At 46.3% G+C, this 12,256-nt stretch overlaps 1 protein-coding gene across 1 annotated transcript in view; it reads left to right on the plus strand.

Moving 5' to 3' along the window:
* MAST1 (microtubule associated serine/threonine kinase 1) overlaps nucleotides 1-12,256 on the plus strand; it is a 61,437-nt gene that overhangs the window by 33,189 nt on the left and 15,992 nt on the right. The window contains exons 10-14 of the mRNA XM_044443552.1: nucleotides 1,275-1,342; nucleotides 6,241-6,326; nucleotides 7,205-7,413; nucleotides 10,686-10,824; nucleotides 11,706-11,838. Coding sequence (XP_044299487.1) covers nucleotides 1,275-1,342; nucleotides 6,241-6,326; nucleotides 7,205-7,413; nucleotides 10,686-10,824; nucleotides 11,706-11,838 — 635 coding nt within the window. The remainder of the gene's footprint in view (nucleotides 1-1,274; nucleotides 1,343-6,240; nucleotides 6,327-7,204; nucleotides 7,414-10,685; nucleotides 10,825-11,705; nucleotides 11,839-12,256) is intronic.

Genomic DNA, 12,256 nt, shown 5'->3' on the forward strand with positions numbered 1-12,256 from the left:
CTGGAAGGAGGGAAAGCAATTTACGTGTGTGATTCTGACTTACTACTGCATGTTAAGGGAAAGGAGGGTAACTGGTAATGTGGAAACGATGTGTTCCTGTTTTTGCTAGCTCCAGTCTCAACGTAACTCCTGTTATACCTTTAGCTTCCTGCTGTAACGTTTTTGTTTATCTAAATTGTGTGGAACTAGCTAACTTCTGATGTGTTCATGTGTCTATGAAACCAAGGAATTCTGGGCTACTGCAGATGGCAGATCCCAGTAGTTTGACTGTGCTTCTAACTTGACCTGGCCAAATCAAGGCATAGCTCTAGGCAGTGGAGGCTCTGGATGTGATCAGAACAGTGTAGAAGAAGGGGCACTTAACCATCTTGCCTCCAACTGGTTTTCCAGTCTAAATTTACCATCCCTAACTGCTTTTCTCCTTAAGGGGGCAAAGTTGCATGGGCCTGCAATGAATTGTTTGTCCCAGAAACAAGCCTGATAGCTAGTCAATAGATGCTACCTGGAGTCAGAACTCACCCATCAGTTTTGGGGAGCAGAAGGGGCTCCACAGTCCCGGTTTCCAGAGGGACCATCACGCATTTCCACATAAGATGGTTTAATCGTTACTCAGATTGGTTGATTGCGTTAGCTTGTAGCCATACATTTTCATGTCCACAACTTAGCATGTACTGTTTGCCAGTGGTGCTGTTAGGGCAGGACTTTGGGCAGATGTCTGGGGTCCCCAAGCATTGTAGGGCTGGCTTACTGCATTTTAAAGTAGGATCCCCTGCCATTAAAGACCTCTGCCCCCCAAGGTCCTGAAGCCCAGAGTTTAAATTACCGAACTACACCACTGCTGTCAGCATTTCCGTACATCGTGTGTGTGTTTGTTTGCATGTGCTGTTGCATTTGTGTGAACTAGCGTTCACCATTATATTTATGTTCCGGTGTGAGTATGAGCAAAGCTGCCAGTACATGCGCACCTGCTTGTATGTGGCTGCATTTGTGTATCAGGGTGCATGCAACCACGTTTGCGTTAGCAAGTGCATGGCCGTATCTCCTGCTACATCACCTAGACACACACGTCTCCTGCCGACGCACACATGTGCCCATCAGTGAGCGTGCCACACTGTGTGCATACATGTTCCGCATGCATGAGTATAAGTGTATGGTCATGGCTATGCATATGTCCAGGTTTTGCCCTTTCTGTGCCTTCATGAATGACAATGGGGTGCTAAAGCCTTGTTCCCTTGGCTCTCCCTTTGGCTCTTTCCAAACCCTGTTGTCGTCAGATGTGCTGCATGTGGAGGAGCACGATAGCGGAGGATCCAACACACCTGAGACCGAGGAGTTCACAGAGGTCAGTACTCAGGTGCAGTGGTGCCAGTCGCATCCCACGTCCCTGCCATCTACCCCAGCTCTTCTCTCATGGACACCCCCACACGTCGTTCCCCCTCCTGGGTGGTCGCAACCGAAGCTACTTCACTGATATTAAAGGAAACCACAAAGCTGTTACCACTTGGCCTCAGCCTCAGAGCAGGCACTTCTGCTTTTGTGCTGGAAAGTGGACAAACGGACACTTTGCTTCAGAACAGTGGGTGTGAGTATGCATGTGGTAGGGGGAGGTATCCAGAGCCAGGTACTTGACATGGAGCCCACCTCTCCTTACTGGCAGGAGGGTCAAACTAGACATGGAATGTGTGAATGGAATTGAAACAACAAAATGTTACAGGTTAATGGTAGCTCTGTAACTTTCACAGGATACTCCCAGATGAGGCTTTTCTGGCACCACATTGTCCTAATTCATTCATGGATGTTTACTGAGGATCCAAACTAGTCCAGATGACAAGATCTTCTACTCATGGTCCATCTGTGTTTTCTTTCCCCTTCATTTCTCTTTTGCCTTAATGAAAAATATCTATTCAGGGGAAAAAGACAGAACATCTGCACAAGGCTTTCTAGTTGCTAGTGCCAGAAATTTTCGGCCAGGAAGCTGCCACAGTCCCATGACAGCTGAAACTCCCTCACCCGCCACTGACGTTTACATCACCAAAAACTTTGCAAATTTTGCATTCCAGCAGCTAGTACTACATCTAAGTTTGGCCCTAAAGCGGGGATCCGTTTTCGTATGATTGTTAGGCATATCTTGGCAAAATCAAGCATATAATGCTTGTTCATCCTGAAGAGCCAACTTAACTGTGTGAATCTCTGCATCTTTATAGCAGAAGCAAATTCCTCTAAGTTCAACAGAAAAGGCTATACTTCCAGAGAGAGGAGTCCTAGTGCTATCACACTGAAGGCCTTTCGTAGCTGCTTCCTATTTTTCTTACTTAGGGTGCAATCCTATGCATGTTTAGACAGGAAAAATCCCTACAGCTCTCAGAATTCCCCTAGCCAGCCATGTTTGTCATTCAGCCCATGTTTGATGCCACATAGTTAACTAAGGAATGCTGAGAGTTGTAGGGATTTTTTTCTGTCTAAGCATGCATGTATTTACAGAGCTAAAAGAAACAATGCAAGAAGCAGTTGGAAAACATATGAGTGGAAGATGCTGACATCTGGATCCCTCTGGAAAATTTTATGAGTGAGGCAGTAAAAGTCAGTTTGCCTAAGCTAGCAGCAAATAAATTGATAATTAGGATACATATAAGTTTATTTCTAAGAACATGTAAACTAGGACTGATAAGAGTCTTAAAAATCGACTTACTTGCTCTTTTTGATATACTAATTATTCATTGGAAAAGTATGTTACCAAAATCTTAATCTAGGATCCAAAGAGCTACTTAAGCCCGTGCAATGGATTTGCACTACCTCATTACAGGCTTTTTCCCCTTTACACAACTGGCAACCTTCATCCACTTCCCAGTATCATATTGCACATTTCCCTTAGCTTAAAAGCTACTTTCATCAAGATGATGGGGCAAGGAGGCCTTTGTTGCCTAAAACAAACCCAGCACTCCCCTAAGCTCACAGAACTTGTTTCGTGGATTTTTGGATCTGGGCCTGAAATGTTGAAGGGTGTTTTAAGTTACTTACAATGTAATAAATGAACACTGCTTCTCATAGCTATGAGGAAAACCTAAACAATGACATAAATATGCCCTTAACTCAGACCCCCACCAGTTAATCAACTAAGATTTATGCTGATTGATCTGTTGGATAAATAAATTAAACCCCAGTGTGTTCCAGCCAGTTTACTGGGTGCAGCATGGTGGAAGTTTTAGACCTTTTTCCTATCTTGCACCCTAACCTGCTAGATGACTTCCTGGGAAATGTAGAAGCAGCTGGAGTCTTTCCACCAAGTTCAGTAGAGGTGCAGCCTGGCCAATATTGGCAGCCTCTCTGCTGACTGGGAATGATGGGAGTTATGGTCCAACACATCGGAGAGGTTCTTTCCAGAATACCTGGCAAAGCAGCAGGTAATGCTGCAAAGCAACTCTTAGACTATATGGCACAGGGGTCTGGGGCCAGCAATACATCTGGACAAGGCTGCTGATAAATGTGGAAAGCCCCATAGGGAAAGAGTGTGAACAGCTGTGGTGGAAGTGGGGACACCACATGGAATTCCCCATCCATCTCTTCCTCTTACCCTACCCACTTAGGATGGAGTCCAAAGGTCCAGGCAGGCATGTAAGTGGGGAAGAAAAGGAAGTTTCATGGAAGAAATCCAGGATGCAGGTGGAAGAGGAACAGAACGGCTAGAAGGAAAGGCGCTCAGATGGCGTTTGTGGTAGAGGCCCAGGACTGTGACAGGGGGAAAGTATGGAGAACAGATGGCAGTGAAGAAGGATTTGAAAACAGCATAATGGTCAAATGGAAGAGAGGGGAATTTGAAGGGGTCACAGGGTCCAGGCAGAGGGTAAAAGTACAAATGAAATGGGCAAAAATGCAGGGAAGGAGGCTTTTAGTTACACAGTTTGGGAGGTGTGCTGATCCTGTGTGCCTGGAAGCGGCATCTTTCACACTGCTATGGTACATTTTGTGATGAACATTCCCTTGTTCCCTTTGGTCAGCAAGGGGCACATAGAGAGTGTAGGGAGTGGGCCCACTTCTCTCAAAACACAGCATTCCAAGCTAAAAGGCTTAGGTTCTAAAGGTGTGCTGGAAGAAGGAGTTGGGACGCATTACTGAAAAGCTAAGGTTCATGTGTGAGATTAGCCAAGTGCCTGGTGAGAACCAGACCACCTTGGGTTTCAGGGGAGACACTGTAGAATGAGGAGGGTCAGAGGGGGAGGGCGTGAGTTCATCAACCCAGTGATTCATTGACAAGTAAAATGAGCTGACCAATTAAGTGATGTCTGGCTTTCCAGCCATCTTGCCCACAAACAGCACAAACCTCCCTGAGGGTGGAACCAACCCCTTTTGGAGAAGGAAGGAGGAGGGTTCCTTGTGGAATCAGCTCCTGGCAATGGCAAGAACTATCCGCTACAGAGGCCCCACAACTTTGATAGATGCTACTTGTTAACAACTTATTCATTCTGTATTACAAACCAGCCTTGACTGGTTAGCTTATCTCAGTAAAGGACTGACTTGAGAAACGTTTCACTGGAAAGGGAAAAGGGGTGACATATGCTGATGGTGGAGAGGCTTTCTCGGTGCTTACTCCACAATGAGAGCACCTCTTCCACTTCCTTTGCCCTCTTGGCTATTCACCCAAGCCTGAGCGTGGGAGTCTTCCAGAAGCATTGTAAGGCTCAATGGGTGTGCTATGGGCACTGGGGCTCAGTTGGTAGAAGCTTGTGGGGAGTTGGCTTGATGAAAGGTGTTGGCTTATTGAATTTTAATGGCCTATTTGTAAATCATTGTGAGTCACCTCAAGCCTTTGGGATGGGAGGGAAGATGCAAGATGCTAAACTTGAAATGAGTGATTACATTGAACAGCAGCATGAAGCCAACAGTGTGTCCCATGTTCCTTCAACACAGAAGCAGGAAACCTTAGGCAGCCCTCCCTCCCTCATTCTTCCATGCTTCCCTGAATGTGTATTGCAGTATTCTTTGGGAAGGAGCAAGCTAAGGGATAAGAATGTTACATCCAACCTTGTTGCCTTGCACAAACAGGGAAGAAAGCAGCGCTTCTGGGTGTGTGTGCAATGGCGCACATGCTCAACCACCCAACGCGCAGGAAGGGACACACAGAGTGCATGTCTGCACAGCACTTCCTTCCTCTTCTCGCAGGTAGAAGCACTGGACCTTTTGCATACAGCAGGAAGGGCAGGAAGCATCACTCGTAGAACCACATTCATGCCAGCACCAGGCAGAAGGCCAACAAAAAGTGACAATATGGTGTCCGTGGGGGCTATTCACTTCCGCCCACCCCACAAGCTGTAGCTTCCTTGGTGCAGTTTGTCAGCCAAAGCAGTCGCCAGTTTGTTTGGGTAGGAAGGGCTAGATGGACAACACCCTTCCAGCCCTCTGCTTATTTGCAGCTGCAGTCCAGCTACAAGTCAGAAGGGCAGCTGGGCCAGAGACAGTCCTTGTGAAAGAACAGAATAAAGCCAAGGGTGAACATCCCTTATGTGTGTTTCAAGGCCCGCGAGAACTATGTATGTTGCAAGAGAGAAACAGAATGTGGGCTTCCAAAAAAATTGCTGCATGGATTTTTTGTGCTCCTATATGAAATTACTATTATTTAGTAAAATAATACTAAACCCCCTGACAAGCTGCTTCTGATATAGTTTGGAATAAGAGCAAAGCAATGGAGATTACGAAACTAGGCTACTAACATTGCATTGCTGTTGTCTATATAACCAACATATACCTGACCTCTGGATTCGCCTGGAGCAACAGACAGTGAATAACTCCTTAACAGGCTTGTGAATCAGTGAGCAGCTCCACCGCCAGGGCCCTGTGATGTCAGATCCTGAATGCTGATGCTTTAACTTGGAGTCCTGCATGGAGCAGGAGATTGGACCCGATGGCCTTATTGGCCCCTCCCAGCTCTACTGTTCCATGATTCTGTCATCCCCATTGTACATTTGTGAGTTTGTACTTTGTACATCAGTCTCTGTATCTCCTGTATCTCTGGATCAAATGGAAGATGCTTCATTAGCTAGTGAGCATATGCAGTTTCAGAATGGATCCTTCTTACTTTCTGGTACCAGTCTTGCCAGTGTTCACAAGTGGTTTATTCCAGACTGAATTGTATGTTTCACCTATGTTTTAAAAAATGTGGGGGAGGAAAGGCTTCCTAGGAGGGCGGGGACCCTGTATCCAGATGAACAGCTTAAGCCCTCATCCCCGGTATACTTGCCGTTACAGAGTCGTGGGACGACTCCAAAGCCAAAGAAGCCACCAGGAGAAGGAGACTTTGAAACTATTAAACTTATCAGCAATGGTGCTTATGGGTGAGTGAACATACTTGGATACGGAGCCCCTTGCATCTGCCTGCATGGGAGGATCCATATACCTTGAGAATCTATATACCTATTCCCTTTCCCACATAGCAGGATTTCTGATCTTGAGAAAGACCTTAACTGGGTGCATAAAACCAGCAGATAACATTTGAAAAAGAAAGAAAAAAACATATTTTAATCAAATAAAATTGTACACCACCATTCAACAGTGTTTCCAGAGTGGTTTGTCAGAATAATGAAATCAACATATAATGAGAACCAGCAACTGGAACAATAATTAAGACAGCAGTTAAAAACAGCAATTCAGATTGTTTATCAACTTTTTTTAAAAGCTAGATGATAATGAGCATCTTAGCCTGGTACCAAGAAGGCACCATGGTGCTGCAGAGGGCATTTCAGAAGCAGGAAGACACTACTGCTGATAGTGCATGGGCACCTGAAGGAAAATTTCTGATGAAGATGTCGGTGCACAGGCAAGCTGACAAGGATAGCTCTGTGCACTGACTTCTCGCCCATGTATGGCCCAAGATCTTTTGCCATCTTGAAGGATGACAAAATTGACCAGTTCTAATTCCCTTTCCCACAAAAAGGAGTTCTGGATAATTATGGCTTTCCAGCCTGTTCTTAAGAGGGATGAGATTCTAGTAGTTAGATAGGAGGGAGCCTCTTCATCTCCTGAACACTCAGCCCTTTTCTGGAGAATTTGGTTCCCAGGGTTGCTTTGGCAGGGGGTGGAGTGAAGGGGTGAGGCATGATACCCCTGAGATTCGGTGTTCCTGATTCTGACGGCTGAATGAAAGTATGCTGGCCAGAATCCAAGAATTGTCTCCTGCTGATGTTCCTTCCTCTGCTTCCTCCTCCTTTCTCAGAGCTGTGTATCTGGTGAGACATAAGGAGACCCGCCAGCGCTTTGCCATGAAGAAGATTAACAAGCAGAACCTCATCCTGCGTAACCAGATCCAGCAGGCCTTTGTGGAGCGTGACATTCTGACTTTTGCGGAGAACCCTTTTGTGGTCAGCATGTTCTGTTCTTTTGAGACCAAGCGCTACCTCTGCATGGTCATGGAGTATGTTGAAGGTACGCCGCCTCAATGAGAGCAAAGGCCCTAGGGTACACAGGGCCCTGGCTCTGGACCAGTCTTCACCTATATTATGCCTAGATGGATCCTATTAACCATGGTCCACAAGGGAGAAGCTGCGTGCCGTGAGCGGAGCCAACTGGAGCCGGGGGTCAGACTAGATGGTCCGGGAGACCCCTTCTGACTTACTCAGCTTCTATGTTTCTATATTGACATCAGGGTGCAGAAAATTGCCAAGTGACTTTATCCAACCGCACATTACGAAGTACATTGATAAAACCTATCAAATACTTACCAAATACACTATGTCTCTAGATCATGCTAAGATTAATAAACCACTGCCTTACTTGCTCACAGGAATGATAGCTGAGGAGGGGTGTAGCGCAATAGGTCAGCACACATATTACATGCAGAAAGGTCCTAGGTTCAGTACTGACAGCTCCAGATAGAAAGAAAGAGAAAGCTGGGAGAGAAAGCTGAGAAAGGGAGAGAAAGCTGTGAAGAACCCTGGAAAACTGCTGCCAGCCATCACAGAATAGAGTTGGGTAGCTAGACTTTTGCATGAATTGTGGATCAAGGATTTTTGGTTCCCAGTGTTTAACAAGAGTAGCAACATTGTACTAAATTATATTCCTGAAATGAAAAAAGTTTGGAGTGACCTAGAGTGGACTTTTCTGGGAAGGGGTATCAGTGCCATTCAGTTCTGGCACTCAAATTATTTGTCTCACATTTTATTCTCCTTATATGCCTTTTGCATCAGGGTTTGGCTGGTGGAGCAAAAAATAAAGCAGATCTCTGCTCACACTTATTATTGACAACACTGAGCTGGATAGAGGAAGGATCTGACCATATGAGGCAGCTTGCTAGGTTCCTAAGACACACATTTGTCAATTGCAAGTTATTGCCATTGGCCCCCTGAAAATTTCTCCAAAGTGGCGTTCAGCCCCTGGTCTGAAAGATGTTCGACACCCCTACTTAAAGCTAGCCTACTGCCCTCAGGTGTGGTGCAGTTTGCCACCCCATTACCTGTGTTGCACCAAGATGCAACTGCTAGTCAAGTCAGGTCCTCATTTACATGCAGAAGGGGAAATTGTTCTTTGCCTCTGTGGTCTGTTTGGATCCACTTTAACCCATACCTGTACCATAATGTCAGGAAACAACAGCAGCAGGTTGGAAAACATTGGGCAAATGCACACTGGGATATTTTTGAACAAACAGGTTTGTGGTACATGAACTCATATTTGATCTGCTGGGAGCAGTGGCCTCAGTACCATCCTGTAACTGGCATGTGTGTATCTTGTTGACTTTGTTAAAATTAAAGCAATATATTTTACGATAATCAATTCAAATTTAATTATATGCAAAAATAAATTAAAGAATTAGTGTCAGGTGCCCTCCAATTTGTGTTCAAGTCAGGAAAATCAATGCCTGCACTGCCAGCCAGGAAAATAAATAATGCAGCCACAGCCACCTGGAGCAAAAGAAGTGCTCTAAATTAACTAGGGAAGGCAGCCCAGAGATGCTCTCTGTAGTGGCAGGAAGTATAAGCAAAAATTGCTGCCCCCTCACTTCTCAATCATCACAGGAAGCTTTGGAACCCGGAAGGACTTTGTGTTGCCCTGAGCAGTTTGCTAGATTGCCACCTGCAGTTTCCCCCAAGTCCCTATGTAAGTAAAGTAAGGCAATTTTAGTTGATTTTAGAAACATAGAAACAGAGCGAGTCAGAAGGGGCCTCCCGGGCCATCTAGTCTGACCTCCGGCACCAGCCGGCTCCACTCACAACATGGCCATCTTAGTATGAAGGGTAAAAACTCCCTTTCTGTTGGGAAGCTGGACAGTCTGTGTCAGACTATCTTGCTGCTCCATTTTTGGAGCCAGCCTTCTCCCTTATTTCCATTGCTTTTATGCCTTGAACAGAGGCAGTGGAAAGATGACACATACATATGGTCTAGGGCAACCTCCCCCACATCTGGCCCCCTCCAGGTGTTTTGGACCACAGCTTCCATCATCCAGGACCACTGGCTATTTAGGCTGTGGCCAGTGGGAGTCATAGTCAAGCATGTCTGGAAGAACCCAGGTTGGAGAAAGCTGGACTAGAGATCTTCTGTCAGCCATAGAGTGTTCCCTCCCTGTGAAAGTGAGACACACGGGCAAGAAGCCAGACAGAGCCTGAATTCACACAACAGTACAGTCCATAATAAGAGCAAGTGTTAGTCAAGATAGCACACAATCCCACATGTCAACTTTCAGGTTACATATTGATTGATCCCAGTTTAAAAACAATTCAATGAATCAGTGAATTAATAATGAAATTAAAGCTCATGTGTGAGTTTGCAGGAAACAAGCAGTCAACTCCCAAAACAATGATTAGTAAATTGTTTTGAGCCAGAAATATATACATCCTATGTGAACCATCTCACGTTTAGGGTTTAAGCAGATAGCAAATGACAAGGAAAGGGATCTTGCAGTATGAAGTACAACTGAATGACAATGTTGACCCCATGTCTGGCTGCTGGCAAAATGACACATTCCATGTTGGGAATCAATAGGAAAGGGAGCTAAAATGAAATGACTAGTATCATACTTCATTTATACATATTGATGGTGGGACTGCCCTTGGAATACAGCTCAGGTCATAAAACTTCAAAAATACTACTGTATAGTTGGACAAGTTATTAAAATGGGCAAGCAAATTCATAAAGGGGCTGGAGCAACTCTCCTGAAGAAAGCTTACACATTTGGGGGCTTTTCAGCTAGAAAAAGCAAGCAGGGAATGTGATCGAGTTGTATAAGATTACAAGATTATGTGGAGAAAGGGAATAGGGAGAAGTCTCTCTCTCTCTCCGAATACCAGAGCTTGGGGTCCACACATGAGAGGTAGAAATTCAGGGCAGATGTAAGAAAATACTTCACACAGTGAATAGGTAACCTATGGAATTCCCTCCCCCAAGATGTAAAGAACCAACTTAGACGTCTTTGGAGGATAAGGCTACCAGTCACCTCCAGGATCAGGCAGTGTGCCTCTCCATGCCAGCTGCTCGGCAGTGTAAGGAGGAGAGCCAGCTTGTGTTCCTGCCCTACCCTGGACTTCCCATAGTCATCTCATTGGTCACTGTGGGGACAGAGTGCAGGGTAGGATAGGCCCTTGGTCTGGCATCATCAAGAACTCATGTGCTTCTGACAGCACATCTCCGTGAAGGCACAGGACAGGCTGTATGAAGAAAACAGCACCCTAGCTGCCTCCCTGACCATTTCCCCTTTCTCCCAGCAGGTGGGGACTGTGCCACACTGCTGAAGAACATCGGGGCACTGCCTGTAGAGATGGCCCGCATGTACTTTGCTGAGACTGTCCTTGCCCTGGAGTATCTGCACAACTATGGCATCGTCCACCGTGATCTCAAACCTGACAAGTATGAGGCTAAGAGCTGGGGATGGGATGAACCCTATCAGAATCCATCCCTGTTCCCGCCACGGACTTCCACTCATGCTTGGCCCAATCCTGCAAAGTTTGCTGAGCCGGGGGAAGTCTGAAAATGCTCACAGACCCCCAGTGGCGCAACCAGCAGCCTTCCCTCTCAGGGGCAGCCACCCTTTGTGCAGCTGCAGGACACAGAAGAGGGATGTTCTGGATGGAGAGCCGGCGTGGTGTAGCGGTTAAGAGCACGGGACTGGGACTCAGGCGATCTGGGTTCTAGTCCCCGCTCGGCCATGGAGCCAACTGGGTGACTTTGGGCCAGTCACAGACTCTCAGCCCAACCTACCTCACAGGGTTGTTGTTGTGGGGATAAGATGGAGGAGGAGAATGATGTAAGCTGCCTTGAGCCCTTTGTAGGAAAAAGGCAGGATATAAATCGGAAAATAAGAAAATAAATGAAATGTTACTAGCAGCCATGTGGGGGCCATTCCTGGTGAGCACAGTGACTAGCAGCCAGCCTTCTGTGACTGGGGCAGCCACTGACAACTGCACCAGGTGTGGAAGAGGGTTGCTTCTTGATAGCACGTGGGGCTCAGGTCCTGGTGAGCACCTAGTGCGTACAGGGTGTGCTCACCTGGGGCTCAGACTTGGGGCCACTGCAATGTGGACCAGACTCCAGGGAGCTAAGTCCAGGGAGCCCAACAGATTCCCACCCCTGAACTGATTTCTTAACATCCCTACTAAGAGCTAAGGCTGTGCTACAAAAGGAAGGCAACTGCATGCTTGGTTTAGCTTTTCTGATATTTCTCTTCCAGTGGTTGGGGTACGGAGAGCCATCGTTTTCTCTAACTGTTGTCCCTCTGGCTTTCTCCCCAGCCTGCTCATCACTTCCATGGGCCACATCAAGTTGACCGACTTTGGTCTCTCCAAAATGGGGCTGATGAGCCTCACCACCAACCTGTACGAGGGTCACATTGAGAAGGACGCCCGGGAGTTTCTGGACAAACAGGTGCGAGTTTGATGGTGTGTCTCCACTTGTGTTCGTGTGTGTGCGCGTGCAGCAGGGGGTGAGTCTCAAAATACACTCCTGAAACTGTTTTGGAAAACTGTAGCTGTTGAGGCTAGAGAATGCCATGCTGAACTGCAATGGCAATCACAACACAGGTGTAATTCTCTTTTTTCTCCTCTCAGATTCAGGCTTTAGGATTATGTGTTTACCTACAAAGGACAAAAATAAAGGGAAATTAGTCTCAGTTCACCTTTAACTGATGCTCAGTGACGTCATACAGCTTGGCTAATATCTATGGAGGTATGAGATAAGGTAGCACAAAATGAATTTGCAACTCACTTGAAGTTCTCGACTTATTAACTTGCTTATAAACACCCCCATGAACTCTAAATGGAAGCTAGTTACAGCACAAGTGCCC

Source organism: Varanus komodoensis, unplaced genomic scaffold (genome assembly GCF_004798865.1).
Source record: "Varanus komodoensis strain SLA01 unplaced genomic scaffold, ASM479886v1 scaffold42, whole genome shotgun sequence".
In the NCBI taxonomy this organism is placed as follows: Eukaryota; Metazoa; Chordata; class Lepidosauria; order Squamata; family Varanidae; genus Varanus; species Varanus komodoensis.